The 20141-nt window shown below is 32.5% G+C and overlaps 1 protein-coding gene and 1 long non-coding RNA gene across 5 annotated transcripts; one reads left to right on the top strand and one right to left on the bottom strand.

The window, feature by feature from the left end:
- Positions 1 to 3497: 3497 nt before the first annotated feature.
- Positions 3498 to 18180, bottom strand: LOC101210381 (phenylcoumaran benzylic ether reductase Pyrc5). The gene is made up of 5 exons (XM_004148478.3): positions 17861 to 18180; positions 17497 to 17631; positions 9603 to 9840; positions 8557 to 8760; positions 3498 to 3838 (listed from the first exon to the last, which is right to left on the bottom strand). The coding sequence occupies exons 1-5, from the start codon at positions 18041 to 18043 to the stop codon at positions 3669 to 3671; spliced, it is 930 nt and encodes a 309-aa protein (XP_004148526.1). The 5' UTR covers positions 18044 to 18180; the 3' UTR covers positions 3498 to 3668.
- On the top strand, positions 3837 to 8929 carry LOC116405186. 4 transcript variants are annotated; one of them, XR_004218330.1, is made up of 5 exons: positions 3837 to 4018; positions 4196 to 7404; positions 7574 to 7610; positions 7692 to 8042; positions 8131 to 8929. It is a non-coding gene; the product is annotated as an uncharacterized LOC116405186 (long non-coding RNA). The 4 variants fall into 4 exon arrangements; XR_004218328.1 differs by having other exon boundaries at positions 7574 to 8042; XR_004218329.1 differs by having other exon boundaries at positions 4196 to 7610.
- Positions 18181 to 20141: the final 1961 nt, after the last annotated feature.

Below are 20141 nucleotides of genomic sequence, written 5' to 3'. Positions count from 1 at the left end.
GTTCATATGTTTGGTGAGATCTCTTGTTTAATAGACTTCAATAATAATTTCATTTATCAATTATAACTGTAGTTCAAGATGTAAAATTATATATTTAACTTTTCTTATTCAAACATTTTCTAAAAAAAAAAAAAGAAGTAGAAATAGACACTTCAAATATAAGTAATGGGTTGAGACATATATTATATACCTCACTTCTTTTAACACTTCAAATATTGTTAAACTAATAATAAAAAAAAAGACTTTAATGCAATATAGATTTATTTAAAAAATTATTTTAAATTGACTAAACAGCCTAAAATATTTATAAAATATCAAAATCTATTTAATAAATATTTTATATTAATTATAAAATATATTAAAATTATATATACATTTTTTTTCCATTTATTAAGATGAATAACATAAGGGTTAATACGAAGCAAACGACATTTGTTCCAAATATTCTTTATTAGTAAACAATCTCTCGTTTTCAAGTAATTAAATAATCGCCCCAGTTACGTGTTTAGAGAAATTAACCAATACATCATCCAAAATAATAATACTAACATAATTACAATATATTTTTACTTATCTTTATAATTATGGCATATCAATATTATCGCGTGGAACCTTAGTTCCCTACTAAATTTTGTTGGACTATTACCATGTATGAAAAGTCTAAACTGACTCATTTATAAAAGTTTAAAAGTTTAATTAAAATAAATCTTAAGTTAATACAATCATTAGTTTAAGAAAACACAAACCCTAAATTGTTTTTTTGGAATTAGAGTTAAAATGAAAAGTTGATCGTTTTATTAGTAATAATTTTCAAAACTTTAGGGAGAAACTAAGATAATGTGGTTTGGTAATATTGGAGGGTTGATTGATCATATTGGTTGAAATATATATATTATATACATAACAAAGTTTGGTAATAAGGTGAAAATTTAGGTGGTGGAGTTGATGAGAAAACGAGAGCCAAAAACGACAAGCTTGGTGGTCGTTTTAATTAGGTTTTAGTAACCAACACGCAATTGTCTTTGAGAAAGATAGAGAGAGAGAGAAGTCAAAAAGTTGAAGACATGAAGTGTTGGCTTTCTTTCAACTTGTCACATCTAACCCCTTTCAATACACTCATTCATCTATTATTATTTGAGTTTAAATATCACTTTCACTCTATATCCTATAATTTGTTCCTATGTTTAATTTTAGTTTCTAAAAATTTATATTCAACCACTAAATTTAAGTTTAAAGTACAGACACTAAATCGTACATTTGAAAATACAAAAACTAAAATTAAACAAATTTCAAACTATATGAACTAGATGCTATTGTTAACTCAACATTTTTTTCTTTTCTTTAAGGAAAATTGTCAAAAATAACAAATTTGATAAAATATTTACAACATAGCAAAATCTTTTGATTATATCAATAATAAGCATTGATAGACTGTGATAGAAGTCTATTAGTGACTATTATTGATAGAATCTAAAAGTTTGCTATAACTTGTAAATATTTTAATTTTTTTGCTATATTTAAAAATGCTCATCTATCTCTTTCATCTTTCGAAAATATAGAATAATTTAGGAAAAGTGAAGATAGTTGAGCATGTAAGTTGTGGATGCACAATTGCAAGGAAGATAGAGGTGTTTGCTTGTTTTGGCTTTTGAACTCTTGAGATGGAGTGACCTACATAATAAATACAATCATTAGCACACTTAATGCACACGTTTTGATGTTTAATTAAGTAAAAAATAATTGAATATATATATATAGCAAGCTTATAAGAGAAAAGAATGAAAAACTTGTTAGGGCCTACTTTCATTAATGTTCTATAATATGTTGTATTTAGATGAGATTGACCATGTAGGGTTTCTCCAAATCGTGGCCAGCTCAGCTACTCTTACCTATTTGGGCTCAACAGTTCGTCAATAATAGTGAATTGTTTTAGCGAACGGGTTTTTATCAGTCAATCTTGGTAAGTTTGAGTTTGGATCTAATGATCCACTGGAATTGAAAATATAACAATTAGATTAAAACTATTGACAAATATAGCACAATACAAAATAATTTGTAAAGTTAGCAAAATTTAGATCTAATTAACTGACTCAGACTGAGTCTAGGTAGACCATATTATGCTAATGGTAGCCGTCTATAAGTAATAGAATTATTACTAATAAATCTATTGGTGATATACAATTCATCATCATTGATAATTTTGTTATATTTGTCATTGTTTAAAAAGGTTTTACATACTTAATTGTTAGTTCTAACAAAAATTACCCATTCCGTTTAAAGTAGCAAGGATAAGCATGAAAATAAGAGTGAATAGATGTGATAAGTTTGATCCTATTGTGTCTCTCCCAAAAATGCAACGCAAAGTAAAGACAAAAACATTATTTTGTTGTTCGTTATTTTTGTTTCTTTTTGTTCCATCGTCATGCAAATGCATACAAACTTTTTCAAAGTTTTAACCTATATTGGTCCTTGGAGGTGTAGGTGGTTGTTATTGGAGTTGATTTTCAATAGAGTTTGTAGTTAGAGGTTCGTTAGAGCCTGAAGTTCATCGCATGAAGGTATGGCCATGAAAGTTGGTCTCTGAACTTTTATTGTCAGGTGTGGTTGGTGGAGTCCAGATTGTTTGTCGGAGTTGGTCGTTTGGAAGGTGGTCCCTCGAAGTTATTGGTCGTTGGAATTATCGTTAGAAGTGGTTGTCAGAGTTCGAAGTTGGTCGTGAAGTTGGATGTGTGAAAGTGGTTATCAAAGTTAGTTCTCAGAGTGTGAGAATGATAGTCATCGATGGTGGTCGATGGATCCATTGAAAACATGGAAGAAGGAAGAGTTGAGATGAGTTGTAAAAACAACTAATACTAAACATTTAAAGTTGGTGGACAAAATATTGAGTTGATAATTTTTACCAATTCAACACTAAGTCATTTTAGTGAAGCAAACACCTTCTAGGATGCTTTAGATATGATTTATAGCAAATTAAAATCATACTAACTTTAATTTAATAGATTAAGTTTAATCTTTATTCATAAATATAATCTCATGTAACAGTGCATCTCGATGTTAAAATTTACAATTCAGTGTGATATCTAAGATTTCTAGAAATTCAAATATACAATAGAATATTAATAATAGATATTAGATGACCATGCATAGAGTAATTAAAAATCAAACAAACGACTTTCACCCACTTACCCAACGTGTCCTACAAACATACATTTTAGTGTCCATTGTCATGTGTCAACAAATTATCACACCATTTGTTGTATTGTCTCATGCTTAAACACACGTACGTTTCACTATTTGATCATCGTATAATTCACGACCCACTTGCCTTTTTACTCTATAAATGAAGGCGCTTTGGAAGCTTTTTCTAATCTTGTTTATTTATTATATATATATTTTAATACTATTTTTTTTCTAGATAAATGTGTTGTCATTGTGCTTAAGTTCCACAAATATATTCGAATTTGTAAACTTGGAAAAGGGCATTGGAAAAAATGGTAAGTCGTAAGAGTGGGATAACTCAACAATTATTATTTGTACATATATAAATATGAAATATAAAAGGATGTAATGGTCCAAATTACTTTCTTTCTTTTCTTATGAAAATAAAGTGACTTATGGTAGTCTTAGTACAGACAATATATCAGAGAAAAAAAGGAAGGGAAAAGTAGTTAAACAAATTGATTGAGATATTCATCGACAGGAGTGTATTTGACATCTGGATACAACTTTGTAGCTTCCAATCCAATGGATGGTTCAATTTCAAGGTTGGCTTTATGATCTCCCTTCACAAATATTGAGTAATCAAAGGATAGCATCAAATTCAGTGGATATGCTGCCTCTGCACAGATATTAACAAAACAACAACCAACAAATTCAGTCCAACCTGCTTACTCCCTATATATATTTCGAAGGCATGCATCCACACCTACGACAAGGGATTTTATTATTAAGCACATATTGGAAACTTCAAACTTGAGACCTCTAAGCAGTTATGACCAAGACACTTGTTATCTTATGAGTAAGCTCTAATTTTATCTTTTTTACAAAAGATTTAAGCCTCATAAGCTGAACTAAATTAGGGATTTTTAGTTGCTTTTTATTTTTAAATATAATAGTTCAAATAGATTATCATTTTGGTGGTCATTATATACTTTTTTTTTTCTTGTAATGTACAACTTTCTTGGTCTAAATTTAGGTTGGCAACAATGGAGATTTCTATTATGCAGAGAATGGAGGTGAAATTGTAGTAAAAGAAAATGCATATCGATTTAACGTGGTTAAGCAAAGAAGAGCCTACATCCACGTAGAAGGACGGAAGAAATCTAAGATGAGTTCATCTTTCTTTTTTTCTTTTGTAGTCTATCTTTTGAACACTCAACACACCTTTATATATTAGGTGTTTACAAGAGGATGTAACATGAAAATAAAACTAAATGTTGGAATTCAAAAATTTATTAAAAATCTCCACCTTGAATCCAACGTAATTCTTCAACCTTCAAGTAAATTTTCGATTTCTGTCTTTGTTTATCCGTTTTTCACGTAAATCAAAGCCTACCACAACTCAAAACATTTTTGGAGCTTTAGCTTTAGAATATGTTTGGTTAGCATATCTGCTATGTTGTCCAAGGTATGGACCTTCAAAACTTTGATTTCCCTCGTTTCTATTCTTTCACGAACAAAATGAAATTTTATATCTATGTGTTTTGTTCTACTGTGGAATTGTGTGTTCTTGGATAGATGTATGGTACTTTTGTTATCATAGTAGATCTTAACTATTGATTGGTTAATACCAAGGTCCTTCATCAATTGTTTGAGCCACAATCCTTTTTTTACTGCCTCTGTAAGAGCTAAGTATTTTTGGTTATTTAGTTGAGAGAGCAACGATAGATTGTAGGGTTCCTTTCGAATTGATTGGATTAGGGTGGTAGAGAGAAACATACCTTGTTAGGCTTCTTCTTTTATCAATATCACCAGCAAATAGTCTGAATCCACATAGTCAATTAGTTCTAAATCTGATTCTAAATGTCTTCTGGTAAATTAGTTTAGCATACTTAGGCCAGATTAGATATCTAAGAATCAATTTTGTTGCTTTCTCGTGTCTCTTACCGGGACTTTCCATATATCTACTGACTAAACTTGCCAAATAGGTTAAGTGAGGTCTAGTAGAGATTATTAAGTACATGAGATTTCCCACTGTTTGACTATAAAGAACATTCTTCATTTGTTTATTTTTGTTCTATATCGGTATCATTACGAGAATTTGCTGCTAAAAGTTTGAAGTGTTGTGCAATAGGATTGGTCACATGTCTAACATTTGTTATGGTTAATTAAATCTTCTAATTAACTTCTCACCAGTAGGTTAATTAGCTTACGCTTAGGATATATTGGTCTTTATCTCTAGCGATGTCAATTCAGAATCTTCCTTGATTCTTCCACGTCTTTCATGTCGAAATCTTTACCTAAAAGACCTTTTACATGAGTTATCAAAATAGAGTAATAATATAGGTCCTTGTCCTTGTAGGTTGTTGAGTTTATGTAAGCACACATATCATATGAGCTTATTTGAAAACTCAAACTAGCTATATAGTCATTGAACCTTCTATACCAGGATCTAGGAGATTGTTTCAACCCATAGATTGACTTTTTGAGCAAACAGTATAGACCATTCTTTCCTTTAACCTCAAACCCTTTAGGTTGTTCCATGTAAATGGTTTCATCTAGATAACTACGAAAAAAAAGCTTTCTTTACGTCAAGTTGGTTTAACTCCAAGTTGTTTTGAGCTACTAGTGATAAAAGGAGTCTAATAGAAGTTTGTTTAACAACCAAAGTGAGAATTTTAGAATAGTCTATACCCTTGTGTTTGAGTGAAACCCTTAACTGTACCAACCTTATTGTATCTAGTCTTTGAATTTTTTTGTAATCCCTCATTTAACTTATAGATCCACTTTGATACTATTGGTTTGCATCCATTTGATAGAGAAACTAGGGTCCAAGGGTCATTCACACTTAGTGGGTTCATTTCTTAATTCAATATTGCTTATCTAACTATCTAGTATAGAACCATTTAGTGGGTTATTTAGCATTGCTTATATCCACTGACTAGAGAGTGACTCTCTTATGCTTGTAATTCCATTTTTTTCCTAAAATCCTCTTCACAAAACTCCAAACCACTATCAATTCTAAGATATTTTATATTTTTTCTATTTTTTTCTATCATCAATTTCCATTCTTTAAATTTTCTAAAGACTTGGTCTTTAGTTTTTAGAAAATAAATCCTAGTATTTCTAAGAAAAATCATCAGTAAAGGATAAATTGTACCTTGAGCCACTTAGGCTCGGGGTCGAGGTTGGTTCTCATAGTTTCAAATGGTTGTAGTCAAGGATTCCTTTAGCAGTGTGTTGTGCTTTGAAGAAGCTTTGTCTTCTTGCTTTTCCTAACACACAATGTTCACAAAAGGACAACTTCTTGCTAATTTATTTAGGTAGGATGCCTCATTTTGATAAGTCTCTTTTGGCTAATATGAGTCTGTCTTTTCTGCCAAAAGTCAGCCTCGGTCAGATTTAATGTAGATACTACATTAACTTCATTTAGCATTTCAACTCCTTTGATTATGGAAAGGTTAATTTATCTTTTCTCCAACCAAAACAACCCTAGAATCTTTTAGGACCTTAAAAACTTCACCTTCTCCTTTTGTATTCACACCCCAAAGAGTCTAACATTCCTAAGGTAATTATTTCTTTTGAGGTGAGGAACAAGTCTAACATCTCTAAGAAATTTCAGAGTTCCATCGTTCAATTTCATAATGACTAATCCAATACCAACAATGTGACAAGCCTCATTATTTTCCATGAAAATTGACTCTTCATTGATTTCCTTGTAAGTGTTGAACTAGGTTTTAAAAGGTGTTATGGTAGGTGCAGTCAGAGTTAAGAACCCAATCATATTTACTAGAGGGGGTAGCATATGATTTGTTTGGTCTTGGATTGATGCCAAAGCATTTGAATAGATAAAAGAACTTTCTACCACGGATGCTTCATGTTGCTTTCATTTAGAATCTTTTTCTTTCTCTTAATTCTTTTTCTTGAGAAAGAAACAGTCATTTCTTCTTGGAGTATTTACACTTCTGTTTTGCCTTCTTTTCTTCATTTAACTCACTTTTTCTGTTCTTCCACTGATTTGTTTAAGACTTTCATTTGACAAATAATCCATCTCCATTGTGTTGATCTTTTTTAGATGACTAAAGCTCTATTTCTTTTGTTTTAAGAACTTAAAATTATTGTATCGATTTTAACTGAATCTCTGCCATACTTAAGACCATTCTTCACTTCTTTATAGGATTCAGGCAAGGAGTTTAGAAGCACATAGGCTTCATTTTCATCACCTGGTTTGTAGGAAGATCTTTGGTAGTAAATAAGCTTTCTAACTTTGTCCATATCTTGTATGCTGTATCTTCTTCAATTATTTGCCTTAGGACATTTAACTCCATTGTCACATTTAACTTTATCCATTTAACTTTGTCACATTTAACTTACTCCATAGGCATTTAACTCCATTTCTTCTCTTTCTTTGCAGTGATGGTTATTCTGGAAGTTTCTGAAAGTCTGTTGTGGTGTGTATTTAACTCCATTGTCACATTTAACTTTGAGCCTTTTGGTGACCAAGGAAGAATTTAATTTTTGCACTCCAACAGGAAAAATCACCATTTCCATCAAACTTTGAATTTCAACTCTTGCTATTGTCATCCGCAGGTTTGAAACTGATTCTTGAACCTCCAAGATTTGTCTTCTTGATAATCAAGATTGCTATGATATTACCACTTTGTTGGGGTATTTTTTGCGTTATTTGTATTAAGCCCAAAGATGAAAGACAAAATATGTGGAGGAAGAGGAACCCACGAACAAAATAAAATATCTTCTTGAGTTAGGTAGAATGAAATATGGAGAAGAGGTTATGTCAACCTTCTGTATTACACTTGTTGGAGTCAACATTTTGCAAGAAATAATCACCCCCAATTCTTTTCTAAACGAAAACAAAGAATTTGGTAATTTTCTCTACTCACCAAATCTCTCAACTTTCTTTGTTTCCGTAAATTTAAAGTATCAACAACAATGGAGATTTTTATTGTGCAGAGAATGGAGGAGAAGAAGTAGTAAAAGAAAATGCACACCAATTTAACGTGGTTGGGCAAAGAAGAGCCTACATCCACAGAGAAGGACTTTGATTCTTGAAGAAAAGCTAAGATGAGTACAACTGTCCTTTTTTTGTGTAGTCTATTCTTTTGAACACTCAACACAGAACTTTATATATCAGGAAAATAAATTTGTTACAATTAACAGTATGATTTTTTTAACCAATGACCAAATCACTAATTTTTATTTTTTTAATTTTGATCTAACTATTTTTTTTTTGTAGAACGAGAATAACAAGGACCCCACCCACTAGGCCACTAATCAATAGCAAAAAGAAAAAGAAAACTTTAAAAGATCAAACAAAATAAAATGAGATTATATTAAAACAAAACTATGCCTATTAATTTTCATAAATTGAAGACTAACCTTGAATATTGTTTAATAATTGGTCCTCTGAAATGTAGGTTTTGTCAAGAGTTTTGCCAATTTTGCTTTCCCAGAGGGCCACAAGTTCATTGATTGAGAGGACATTTGGAGGAGGCTTAATGTAAAGAATTTTATTCAAAGTTGTTGGATCATCCACTGCTTTAATGGTGTAGGAAGCAATGTCTTCTTCTTTGTTGAAAATTACTGAAAAATTGACAAATTGAAACCAAACAATAAACTCATTATCTTATCTTAACTAGGATGTAGACATTTACCAGAAAACCCACATTTGTGGACAGTATTATTGTACTAATAGACAAAACACAAAGCAATTTTATTGAGAAATAATCAACTATATATTATATGCCAATAAGTCAACTAGCTTTGCCGAATAGGACTCAACTTCCTCATCAAAATGGATATTAATATTTTTTAGAGTTTCTTTTAATCAGTTCAATAGTGATAGGGAGTTGAACTCTCCACTCTTAAAAATGAAGACATGCTATTAGGAGTCTGAGTGAGTTGAATTTCGTCCTTTCAAACAACCATATTCGGCTCCAAATTGTGCTGGTAATGGTTGTGCTCGCTCTATACGGCTTTGATTAGAGCAAACAACTTTCATCAAGCGTTCGGAAACTCCAAGGATGGTTCATTGTTCGAGAGAAGAATTAGTAGAATTGAAACCAAAGTGAAGGAAAGAAGTGTTTCATGGTATGCAAGGCCTTTTAGGTGGTTCCAAGACTAAAACGAAAATTTTATATGTTCAAAGTGAACAATGTCATACAATTGTAGAGATATAAATTAGGTAGAAGTTTGTTCTCGTTAGAAGTAAGTTTATATTCATGTATTTGTTATAAAATTAAAGTTATGTGAACTTTTTTTTTTTTTTGCCCCAACTAGGAAATCAGGCCTATCAATTATTAACCTACAGATTAAATGGTATAGTGGAGCAAAGAAGGTGTTGTTAATACGAAACATTAGGAAATGAGAGGCAACAAATATAAACAAAAATAGAGAAAAGAGTAGGAGAAGAGAAGTATAGTTACCCTTGGGATTTCCATCCCCTTGAATGACAACCTTGTCTCTAGGTGGAGCAGTGGCCCCATGTTGAGCCAATCTAGGAAGACAAAAAGCATTGAAGTAGTAAGACAATACATAAGTGTACGGGATCCCTTCAGCCTCCACAGCTCGACGAATCTTAACCTTTGCCTCGAAAATCGATTTAACCACTCCAATTCCATGTACATTCTCTACATCATACCCGAACTCCGACGGAAAAAATCTCTGCACCAACCACAGAAAAACGTGTAGCTGTCATTAAATGATTGAAATAATTGAAGACTTAGAATTGACGTCGGTATGCCCCCTTGAATCTAATTTATAAATACTCATAAAATATAACAACTACCTATCCACTGATACGAATTTTAATACCAATAATTAGATGATGTAACTGAGTTTGAAAGGAAATAGAAAGCAGCAATTCTAGGAGTAATAAATTAACTGTATAGCAAGATTTATCAATGTCATAATCTATGGGTCATAAGCTAATCTAAATTTTGCCACAAATATAGTGGATGTTTGGAGTGAGTAGTAGAGTGAGGTGTAACCCACTCCTCGTTTGATAATCCCCGTATTTAGGATATCTAACTCCCCTCTTCTATCCAACTCCCTCTCGTATATTGTTTAAATCTCTCTATCTCTGCCTTACATCTCGGTTGAACTTAATCTCGAGATTGTTCGAGATCTCTCAATACTTTCTTTTTTTTCTTCCAATCTTGGTCGGACTAAGTCTCAGGATTACATAGAATCCTTAAATATCATTCCTTGTTCCTAGTCCAGAACTTCCACGAGTTGGCTCAAGTTCCATATGAAAAACCACTCTGTCCTTCAAACTTGACCGAGTAAGCTATTAAGATATGCCCTGAGATCCATCTTCTTAAGCTTTCTTGCCCTTGATCTAGACTAGTCATCACCAAGATAAATATTTAAAACAATTTTTTGAGTTGACAGACAAAATTGTTAAATTTACGAAAGTTTGGATACACTTAACTTTAAATTGAGATGTGTCAAAAGAAAGTATATATATATGTACATATATATATAGATATAGATGTAGCTAGATATATGGTGAAAAGAAAAGTAGTGAATATTTATTTATATATAGTTTTTTTTTCTTGCTTTCTTAATAACTACATAGCCAAATTGTAACGATGTATGCTTAAACTAATTTCAAACACAATAATCTAATATATGAGAAAATTACTTGGACCCCAATTTTTAACGAGTTGAGTTGGCTAAAATAGCCGACTCCTTGTTTGGCACTCGAATGATGAGAAATCCTAGTACTAGGGTTTCCATAACCTACGTATTTCCCCCAACTCCCTCTCCTAGTCCTTCTAACTCGTGGTTTTGGGTGTAATGAATATCACAATTAAGAAGATTTAATAAAATCAATTTAAGAAAAATGAATATTATAATTAAAAATATTTAATAAAATTAATTTAAGGAAAAAAAGTAGTGTATTGTTGGGGTTAACTTAGCTATGTACCTTTTCTCCATTGGGTTAGATTCTTAATCCATATATAATCTGTGTAAGTTTTATTTATTCTCAGAATTATTGATTGCTATGGATATTCTATGGATATATTTGTAAATGTGCAATATGGATATGTGGTCTCACTTCCTTTATTTGTTTTATTTATTATTTTTTGGTTCACATTTGGTTGTTGGAATTTGGGCTAGTTTGTTGTGGTTGTTTCTTTATTCTCGTCTAGGTTGGATATTGCACTCCTAATTCCTTTGGTGTGATCGTCTTATTGGTTGTGGGTTTTTCAAAATCTTTGGGAAAAAGAAAGGTGATGCTACAGGTGACGTAAAAGATATATTACAAAATTGTGGTGAGTGATATATCTAATGATTGTAAGTTCAAGACTATTATGGTTCTTTGAAGTTAGGAGGTTGTAAAGTATCAGATATGCTTGATTATATTATTGCAAGTAGATATTGATTATGTTAGAGGTGGCCTACGAAGGAACTTCTAAGGTGAAGATGTCACGATTGCAGATCTTGACACCAAAATTCAACCCTAAAAATGTTTGATAATGAGTTAATTGACACCAAAATTCAACCCTAAAAATGTTTGATGATGAGTTAATTTTCAATTTCAATATTCGTGTTCTGGATATAGAAAATGAGTTATTTGCTCTTGGAGAGAAGATTTCGGATACGAAACTTGTACAAAAGTTTTGCTATCGCTTCCTCAACGCTTTAGCATGAAATTCACTGCTATAGAAGAAGCAAGCGATGTTACAATAATGAAACTCGATCAACTATTTGGGTCATTGTTGAGAACATTTGAATTTAACTTGGGAGAGGGTGATTCTAAATGAAAATCTAGAGTTTATTTTTAGTCTGTAAGTGAGGATGTGTCCCAACCACAAAAAGAACATGCTAGTGAAGAAAGCATAGTCAAGTCTAGTGCGCTTCTGACTAAGCAAGTGTCCAAGCTTTGAAGTCAGTTTCACAAGCATATTGGAAACTATAGGAATCAAAATAATTGAAATTTTAATACATCCTCTTCATATTTTAATAGTTCTTCTAGTTCAAATAATAACTCTGGTTTTAACAAGAGAAGGGAGAATGAGAGAGGAGACCGAGCATCATGATTTTCTAAAAGTGATAGAAACGTGAGGTGTCATGAATATGAAGATTTTGGGCACTATCAAATTGAGTGTGCTACTTTTCTTAAACGTAAGAAGAAAAGTCTAGCAACTGTCACTTTTTCTGATGATGAAGTATCTGTTAGGATACTAACACTAATTTAGGCCAAAAATACTGTAAAAAAATGGCTTAAACAGAGGTGGTACCCTGGTTTACTTTATTTATATATAGCCAAATGATTACAGAGTCACAAGATGAAAAGAAACAACAAGGAAAATTGAAAAGAAACAACAAGGAAAATCAAGGAAAGAATATACCGGCCTCCTTGACTTAAGAGACCCTTGTGGCTGCTGCAGCCCTACCTTCTAAAAGATAAAATATACCCTAGCTACTCCATACCTAATAATCCTATTTATAGACTCACCTATTTCTCAGCCCAGTGGGCCCTACCACTCACGATCTTCCTTCCAATCAATCCTCCATAATATTTTCCCATGCAATTACTTTTCTACCCTTCCTCCTATAAGTATGGCCAATCAATCCTCCATAATATTTTCCTGTGCAATTACTTTTCTACCTTTCCTCCTATAAGTATGGATAATTGGGGGTCTTACAGTATCCTCTGAGAGCGACTTTGGGGAATTTGGAAGAGCCCTTATCAGTATTGTCGCTGCAGATGAATCTACTTGAGATGATTGTTCCATTTGGTAGAAGAATTTTGTTAAATGTGCTGATAATGAAAAATCATCACCTCTTGCTATTTCAGACGGTGATAATTTCTTCTTAAAATGAGAGAAAGATCAAGTGGTTATGAAGCAACAAAAGTAAATGATACAATCCTTAATGGAAGATTATCATTGTCTTAAAACTGAGCTGAAAGACGTTCGTTGTGAGTTTGATTCTCTTTCTAAATCAGTCAAAATTATCACTTCCGAAACACAAAGTCTAGACAATATTTTAAATGATGGGAAATCCAGATGTGACAAAAAGGGATTGAGTTTTTCTGGAAAAAGTTTTTCTAGAAAAACCTCCACTGTGTTTATACGTGCCTCTAGTAGTGTTGACGACGTTATAGAAGAACTTATTCTTAAAGAAGAGGGAACTGCTGTTAAAACCAAGATACATAGAGCATATAAAAGATGAATATGCTATTTTTGTCCTAAACACATACAGCCGTATTGGTATTGTTTACCTGAGTTCTATTCAAATAAAATATTCTTCAGGAAGAATGTCTCAAATTCTAATCTTAAGGCTGAATGGAGATTAGTGAAGAGTAAAAGAGAGTGTACTAAGTGTTATATTGATTTTACCTCGATTCATACGTGAAGAGTTGTTCCAGACATATGATTAGTAATTTTGCATTCTTCACTAATTTCAAAGAATGCAACCCTGGATATGTCATGTTTCAATTTTCACTACAAGAAAATAGGTCTTTCTCGATGCGTCTTCTAAGCGTCATGATAGAAGACGTCGGGAGACATAGCTTATGCTGACGCTACCCCACTCACGTTGAAAATACCTCCATCCCCTAACACCGAGTGTTAAACGTCGGAAAAGGATCAAACATTTCTAACGCCATTAGTCACATGTTAAAAATGCTTGAACCATTCTCGACGTCCCGTCAACATCAATGGAAATAATAAAAGTATTTCTTGGCATTCCCGACGCCATTAGTTAGATGTCAGGAATGCCCGTCACATTCTCAACATGATGTTGACATAATTGAAAAGAATAAAGAACTATTTATACTTGACTCGACATCTGCTTGTAAAATGTCAGGAGAAGTGCCAGTTCTCTCGACTTTTCTGGTAAAAGGTCGGAAGTTGGGAGGAACGCTCGATGCATGTCGTGGTGCATCAAGAGTTCCCCTTCAAAATGTCATTTTTCAGATTTGTAAAATAGATCTGAGTTAGCCAAAAAGGAGGGAAAAAGAGAGTGAGAATGGGAGACGAAGGCTTTGAAGGCCGAAAGAGACAAAAGAAGATCCACTGTCGCTCGTCATCCATCGTCTGTTTCTCGAAATTATCGTCCACCACTACTCATCAACCATTGACGCTTGTGAGTCGTCGTTCGCCAGTGAGTATTTGTTTTATTTTTTCTTTATTTTAATTTGAGTTTGAGAAAAGAAAAAAAAACTAAATAGGTATGCTTTTGGATTGTCAAGGCCTTCTCTTGTGTGTTTTTCTCCTCGCCGTCATCGTCCGCCGCTACCCTTTTTTCGTCGCCGACGTTCGTCCCTCGCCTGTAAGTTTCTGTTTTTATTTATTTTTGGTTTGAGGTTGAGAAAAAATATTAAATATGTGTGTTAGTCTTTGTTATTGTTGTTGATTTTATAGTTATTGTTGTTTTATTTTTATTGTTGTTGAATTTTATTGTTGTCGATTTGATTGTTATTATTCTTTATGTTTTTTTTCCGATGATGCATTGTTAAACGTAGTGAATTTGGAAATGAATTATTTGATGAGTTGAATTTGTTTGATGAACTTTCTAATGAATTTATGAAATTGTTGAAGTTGTGTAGTATGTTAAACTTATTGTGAGTTTGAATAGTATGTTAAACTTATTGTGAGTTTGAAAATGAATTTGGCGATCATGCAGTTATTGAATTTAGCCTTTAGTTTTAAATTTGTTAATAGTTTTGAGGGGGTTTATATTGAATTTTGAGGAGGGTTTATATTGAATTTGATTTTAAAATAGGGGGAAGGGGCTGTAATTTGTGGTTGAGATTTGTTCTGGCTATCATTCAATAATGGTAGCCTCTTTAGTTTAAACTTAGCTTAGTAAAAGTTGGGAGTTTGGGTACTTATGAGGTGTAGCTTATTCATGGAGTAAGTTCAAGCAATTGAGAGGAGGAATATAAGACTAATCAAACTTATTTATGTTTTAGATCTTTAGCGATGGAAAAAGGTTGGATGAAACTTAGGAATAAATTCTTGGTTGAGTATATAGAGGAAGTGTCCCAATTTTTAGAGGTTGCCAAGTTTCGATCGTCGATGATTACAGATGAGCAAGGTGTCCATATGTGAATGACAGTGACAGAAAAATATTAGGTCTTAAAACATACGACAACTGCCACGTTTGTTACATCAACTTCTCCCGATTGGTGTTTGAGCATATCTACCGGGAACAACTGGGCTACTCCAAAGGTCTTGGTTGGGATCCCAAGTCTAAGTCGTGGAAGGGTGGTAGCAGTTCATGACTCAAGAAATGCACGAGTGGAAGATGATGCAACTCGGATTAGAGAACTTGAAGAAAGACAACAACTTATGCTTGAAGAACAAAGAATAATGTCAGAGACACATGGTTGACAAATGGAAGAAATGAAGAAGATGATTGAGAAAACAACTCGAGCAAATAGAGGACTCCGAACCTATAGTACGATGGCATCTGCCGATGACATATGATGCTTTTTTTTTTTTTTTTTTTCTGTTTTATGTAGTTGTTTCAAACAAACAATATATAATTGTTAGAATAGAAAGACTTCAAAATTGAATTTTGTTTTAACGTTTTTCTATTTGTTAAAAAAATAATATGAATGAAGATTTCGTTTTTGTTTGTTCTCTTTGTTCTGTTTTAAAAGTTCAAAATCAAATTAGAACTAAAAATGTACCATAGGATATAAAAATTGGGCATATTAATTCAGAAAAAAGAGAGAAAATTAGATCTATCGACGCAATACGGTATCAGACTTTTGGACCATTCCCCGACGCCTAAAGAAAATCGTTAGGGAAACTTTCCCGACGCCGCGTCGGAAAGTGGCACTTCCAACATTGAACGAGGACGTCAGGAATGACCCTATTCTGACATTGTCCATACTAGCGTCAGGAATAGCCCTTTCCCAACGTCGATACACTTTAGCATTGAGAATACGTCTCTCGACATGGTTCCCGACGTGTTGTCCTGTGTTGGGAGACATATTCTTGACGTTCTTGGAAGCATATTCTGACATGTTTGTGCGTCAAGAAATATACTATTTCTTGTAGTGTTTATGTCATATAGATTTTTTATCTCCTCATTTTTTAGAATCGATTGACCTACTATAGACACGTAATTGTTAGTTTTTTACAACAATTAGGGTCAGGAAATTTAAACCTACCACTTCTAGAAAAAAACTTGAAAGTTTAGAGACCTATTGAAAACATTAAATATAGCAATTCTTATCGTTGATAGACAATAAAATTTGAATATATAATTTGAAAGTAGCCCCATAAGTAAAGTTCAATAAATATATATATATATATATATTTGAGTGAAAAGAGGGAAAACGCTATTTTAGTATAAGAATAGAAAACACCGGGTGTTTTTTTTTTTTTTTTGCATGTTTGGGAAAATAAGTTTAAGAAATTATACCCATAGCCCAACCTATTTACTTCTATATAGTTGATTTACTTGACAGACTTGATACACCATTCATACCTATTTAATACACTACTAATATACACTTGATATACTTATACCCTTCTAAATAAGCACTTCATCCATTTGGTATACACTTGATACACACTTGGTATAATATACCTTATATAACTTATCATATTAAAGATTTATAATAAAATATTTTAAAATTTTAAATTTTTGTCAAAAGATTGAAAACAGAAAAATATATATTTAGTATAAAAATATAAAACACAAACATATATACTACTATAACATAAACTAAAATAATTTACACTTCAAATATAAATTATTATATTATCCCAAATGCCTCTTAAAAGAGTGTTTCACTTTATGAAGATCAACTTATTTACTAAAATGTCACATTGATTTATTTACCCAAATCTCATTTTTCATATTTACTTAATTTGCGTTAAATTAAAAATCTTTAATATTTTTTCATTTTCATCAAGATATAGAAATGATCCAAAATTCACAATTCATTTGACCCACATTTTTGTAAACAAATATGACAACCTTTAAGCCTACTTTTGCTTACGTCCTTTCACAATTCAACCAAACCAATAGACTATTCTTTTGCTCTCCTCCTCACTTTGAAAAAACGCAATACAAATAGTTTGTGACATGACCAAAAGTTTTTTTTCTTCCTTTAACTTTAATGTGAAATTTAATCCTAACAATTCGAGACTTAAGTTATAGGATCAAGTAATTTAAAAGAAAACGAACCATTTGACAATCACTGACAATGATTTTTAATCTACCTTCAAAAAAATTTTCGTCTATTGAGATTGATCAAAGAAAAATATGTTTATTTTTTCAAAACATTATTTTCATTTAATTTGCATTAAGAACATTTTGTTTGCTAGTAAATGTTAACAATACCTTGATATTGCCAGCTTCTTTAATGGCGGAAATAAGCTTATCTTGATCGCTTAACTGATAAAGACCGACGGCTGAGATCACCACATCTACTTCCTTCATAGCTTTCACCAAACTCTCATGCTCAAACAGATCCCCCTGCACCCAATCCAATCCCAATAATATTCTTCAATTTCTTTCAGCACAGCACTTCTTGCAACACAGATTATCAAAATAAAACACGAAATCGAAACGAAAAAAAACCTCAAATAGCGAAACTAGTTTGATGAAATTTACAGGAAAAACTGGAAAAGAGAAATAATAGTCTAACAGAACAACAGTTAGAGTTGAGGGAGAGGGAAACTGATGAAAAGGATTGAGAAATTACAGTGAGGATAGTGACTCCGATGCTCTTGAAGCTCTGGATAATCTGTGATTTGGCTGGATGGGAGAGAGAAGAATCTCGGACGAGAGCGAAGGTCTGATGACCGGCCTTGGCGCTGGCCTCGACGATGAATTTACCGATGTAGCCAGTGCTTCCGACGACTAGGACTCTGCTTTTGGCGGCCATTGGAAGAAGATTCTCGGCGAGGAATCGATCGGAAAAACGATGGGCAGAGCCGAGTCGAGATTTTCGGGGAAAAAAGTTGAAGAGAAGGGGGAAAGAGAGTAGCGCCAAAGGAAAATGAGAATAAGATAATAGTAGGATTAAATTTATAATTAAGTTGGGTTGGATGGATAAAAATATACTTTACCGTCTCTGTTATGCCATATTATTTTTGGTTAAGTTGATAAAATGGATAGTTGCAAATTTAACAATTAGATTTAAAATATTTAAGTATATAGTAACATTTTAAATAATTTGCAAATATAGCAAATTTTGTCAAATTCTATCAATGATATAAGTCTATCACTGATAGACCATGTTGAAAATATTAGTCTACCACTGATAGACCATACGAAGTCTATCAGTGATAGTTTTGCTATATTTGCAATTTTTAAAAGTTTTTGCAATATCCTTCGTTATTATTGGTGAAATGGTTATCAATTACCATTTTCCTTGATAAAATTATATTGGTTTTAACAAAAATAGATTTTGAATTTATATTTTAACTATAGCAACTTAAATAAAAATTATTTTATATAACAAACTCGTTGAAAATATTTGCAAACATAACACTACAATGGAGTTTGGTTTCTAGATTTACAAGTTAGAAATCGATCTCCATTTCTTTTTGTAAAAACATTTTTTATTTGTTTAATTTGATGTATTGCATCTTTCATAAAACTATTTTTTAAACCATTTAGATATTTTTAGGCAAATGATCATTATATATTGTAGGTTTTGAGAAATTGTAATAATTTCTCATTTTCTCATGGTGAGAAAATTATTTTATAGCTTTTAATTTATGAAATGTTCTCTTACTTATTTTATGGGATCATTGGTTCAAATATGACATTCTTGAAAATCTTATTTTTTAAATGAATTTTATTTAAATAATAATTTCAATTCAACATGTAAAATTTGGCGATGACACTTACCATTTTAGACAAAGTGTTTTAGAAACTACTAATTAAATTATTTGCTTAACTATGACTTTATTTCTCGGATTCTTGCTCTCCCTTCTCCTTCAATATGTGTGCAATGTCAATGGTGAGACAACAACAACGGTGAACGTCTGCAACATTGGTAATGGTCTTCTTCGATGACCTCCATTTCAAACTACTACATAAAAAAGAACTTTTTCGTCTTTTCGGAGGGAGATGGCTCTCTCTCTTATTTCCTCTCTGGCTACTCCCACTCAAACTTCTCCTGAATTTTCACCCGCCTACTCACTTTATCCAAGAAGAACAGCTTCATCTCCGAACACATGTCGTTCAACAAGAGAAAGATTTCAGTAATAGCATATGCATTTACTCCACCAAATCTTTCTTTACCCCAGGAAGATCTCCATATCATCTCAAACATATACTATTTCAACCTCTTCTATCTTCTTCCACTACTACCTCTTCATTTTCTTTCCTTGTTCTCCAAACAAGCAACATGGCTCATCTCCGACAACTACCCTGTACTTGCTCCATTGAAAAAAAGGATTTTGTGATTTCTATTGACAACCGATCCAGAGAGCTCAGGTTTCTCATAACAGAAATGGGCCCCTACAAATCCTACTCCATCTCTGTCACCCCAGAATCTTTTGACTGGCTTAGTTCTACTTTCAGTACTCTAATGGATACACCTAAAACGACAAGATTCTTTCTTGAAAAAAGATTTGAGGATAACTGCCTGTGGGTCCAAAAAACACACAACCGTAAAGGTTACTTGGCAGAAATCTTAAGAGTGGATGATCGGGGTAGGAAATCTTGCATCCTTATCCCTAAAGGATCTGAAAAACAAGGATGGGCTCAGTTTACAGACATGCTGACATTAAGGAAGGAAGCTGCTCAAAAAAGGAAGATGACAACAACTACTGAAGACAGAGGCAAAAAAGCTTCATCTTATAGCTCCTTATCTGAGTTAGACAGCCCACGCAAATCTTACACAAAAGTGCTGACAAACAGTAGCTCATCAGACTCTGGCTCTCCTAAAATTCTTCCTTCTAGTAACAAAAAAGAAGAGACTCCCACTGGGGCTTTTGACTCTCTCGACTGGACTAAAACAGTGGTGATCA

This window comes from Cucumis sativus, chromosome 7, assembly GCF_000004075.3.
Source record: "Cucumis sativus cultivar 9930 chromosome 7, Cucumber_9930_V3, whole genome shotgun sequence".
In the NCBI taxonomy this organism is placed as follows: domain Eukaryota; kingdom Viridiplantae; phylum Streptophyta; class Magnoliopsida; order Cucurbitales; family Cucurbitaceae; genus Cucumis; species Cucumis sativus.
Note: the sequence above shows the minus strand (reverse complement) of the source record. Positions and strands in the feature narration are given on the sequence as shown.